The sequence below is a fragment of the Octopus bimaculoides genome, chromosome 18 (assembly GCF_001194135.2).
Source record: "Octopus bimaculoides isolate UCB-OBI-ISO-001 chromosome 18, ASM119413v2, whole genome shotgun sequence".
NCBI classification, from domain to species: domain Eukaryota; kingdom Metazoa; phylum Mollusca; class Cephalopoda; order Octopoda; family Octopodidae; genus Octopus; species Octopus bimaculoides.
In genome coordinates, this window is record NC_068998.1 from 48,438,786 (window position 1) to 48,441,107 (window position 2,322).

At 31.9% G+C, this 2,322-nt stretch overlaps 1 protein-coding gene across 3 annotated transcripts in view; it reads right to left on the minus strand.

Moving 5' to 3' along the window:
• Positions 1–2,322, minus strand: part of LOC106877914 (inositol polyphosphate-5-phosphatase A) — a 158,401-nt gene that overhangs the window by 4,074 nt on the left and 152,005 nt on the right. Inside the window, exon 18 of one of the 3 annotated variants that reach the window (XM_014926994.2) lies at positions 1,458–1,494. The exons of the other annotated variants lie outside the window; for them this stretch is intronic. Within the exon in view, the coding sequence (XP_014782480.1) occupies positions 1,460–1,494 (35 nt within the window). The 3' untranslated portion in view covers positions 1,458–1,459. The remainder of the gene's footprint in view (positions 1–1,457; positions 1,495–2,322) is intronic. 3 annotated transcript variants of the gene reach the window in all.

Consider the following 2,322-nt stretch of genomic DNA (forward strand, 5'->3'; position numbering starts at 1 on the left):
TATACATATATATATATACATATATATACATATATATATATACATATATATACATACATATATATATATATACATATATATACATACATATATATACATATATATACATACATATATATACATACATATATATACATACATATATATACATATATATATATATATATATATACATATATATATATACATATATATACATACATATATATACATACATATATATACATATATATACATACATATATATACATATATATACATACATATATATACATATATATATATATACATATACATATACATATATATATTGTTTCAGTCATTATACAGCAGCCATGCTGAGGCACTGCCTTGAATTGACCCCAGTACTTGTGTGTGTATGTGTAGACACCTACCTTTAGACATGAGATGGTTAATTAAAGTTCAGCCAATAGAAAGGCAACAAAACACACGTCTTTTACACACTGCTCCTCCTGCTACATGCAGGAATTATATTTTCATCCTGTTGATGCTACCTATTTTACAGCTGGGAAAGGAATGGGTGAAGCAGAATTAAGGTATCATTTAGCAGTGACACAAAGCTGCGTTTATAATGTCATTCAAAAGTCCAGTCCAGTCCAAACCAGCCTTTATTTCTTTAGGGACAGCCAGCTCTCACTTTGGAGTCACATACACACACACACACTGTACATTAACCCATTACCTACCAGTGATCTTATATGAGATCACTTAAAAATTACAAATTTCGTAATTATCTGTCGATATTTACACATATTTAACCTTTTTGCTATATCTACTAGGTATATTTCTCTGATATTCAAATGAGGTTTGCTAATTTTTCACCCAATATCTCGCTTATTTCTATTTAAAATGTTATTTTGATCATTCCAGCATGTTTCTAAGGCTGTTTTATGCTAGAAATCAAAGTTTCATAAAAAAATTCCAGTTAATAGAATTATAGGAGGTAATGGGTTAAAATGCTATCCAACAATGGTTTAACCCTTTAGTGTTCACATTATTCTGCCAAAATTGATGCTTTTTTATCCACTTTGTTTTGAACTAATCATGCATTATCTTGTAGCTATTGAGATTTTGATGAGGTAGCTGCTAATATTTAAAACGATATTGTAGGGTTGGTGTGAGAGACCAGATCTGGCCAGTTCTAACATAAAACAGGTAGGATACTTTTGGCCGGATATGACCGGTTTAAATGCTAAAGGGTTAAAAGATGCAGAGAAAAGATGGGAGTTTGAGGGGAAGGTTATAAACAAAATAGATTCAACTCGGCAGAAAGACAGGGAAGATGGGACAAAAGGTGAATTGATTATTTTCTTCTAATTAAAGAGAAATACAGTTAGCTCTAACACCATGATGGAGAGTTTGGAATTAGTCTTTTATTTCACAAGGTCAATAATACCTAGGGGTCTACTCTTTCCGTTGTTGGGTGCACGTCTTACCTCTAATGGCTTACAACTACAGGCTTGTCTTTTAGAGCTACATAAAACAAAACGATACTCTTTTAAGTATTATAAAATGACAGGGTGGGGACAACAAACATAACAGTAATATAATTTCCCAAACAGCCATCACACACACACACACACACACACATGATAGCTTTCATATTAACTCTTATTTTCATTTCGTTTTTGGATTTGGTTTGCAAGATTTTTTATGTGATTTCGTGTGTTGAAGCATATTCTGTTGTGTCTGGGGAGAGTCATTTTCTTATCGTGCCTTAAAATTTAACACACTCACCATTAAAATTTCCACTTATTATTTTTATTTTCCTAAAATTTTCGTTGCGTCTTGCAATCTTTTCAATACTCTTGACTCTCTTATTTTCATATTAACTTTATATTATCAATACCTATGGACAAATCATTTATTGTTCGTTTTATGTTAACAGGAGGGTAACAAGTGAATTTCATATAAAAAATAAAATTCTCTGTGTGTGTGTGTGTGTGTGTGATTCGAATATCAATAATTCTGCAACAGCCTCCAAGAATAGTATGTATTTGACTCACACTTGGTGCATCTGGGGGTAGCTGTGTCAGGTTTATGTGTCTCTAAACATATTCACGTTGTGCATGTGTGTATATATGAGTGTATGTGTAAGTATCTATGAGTATGTATATTTATCTGCATGTGTATGTGTGTGTGTGTGTGTGTGTGTGTGTGTGTGTGTGTGTGTGTGTGTGTGTGTTTATTTTCAGAGTTAATAAAATGAAGTACCAGTAAAATAAGGGATCAATGCAATAATGGCCTCCACCCACCCCCTCAGAATTTCTGGCTTTGTTTAAATCAGAAATAATTATTTGT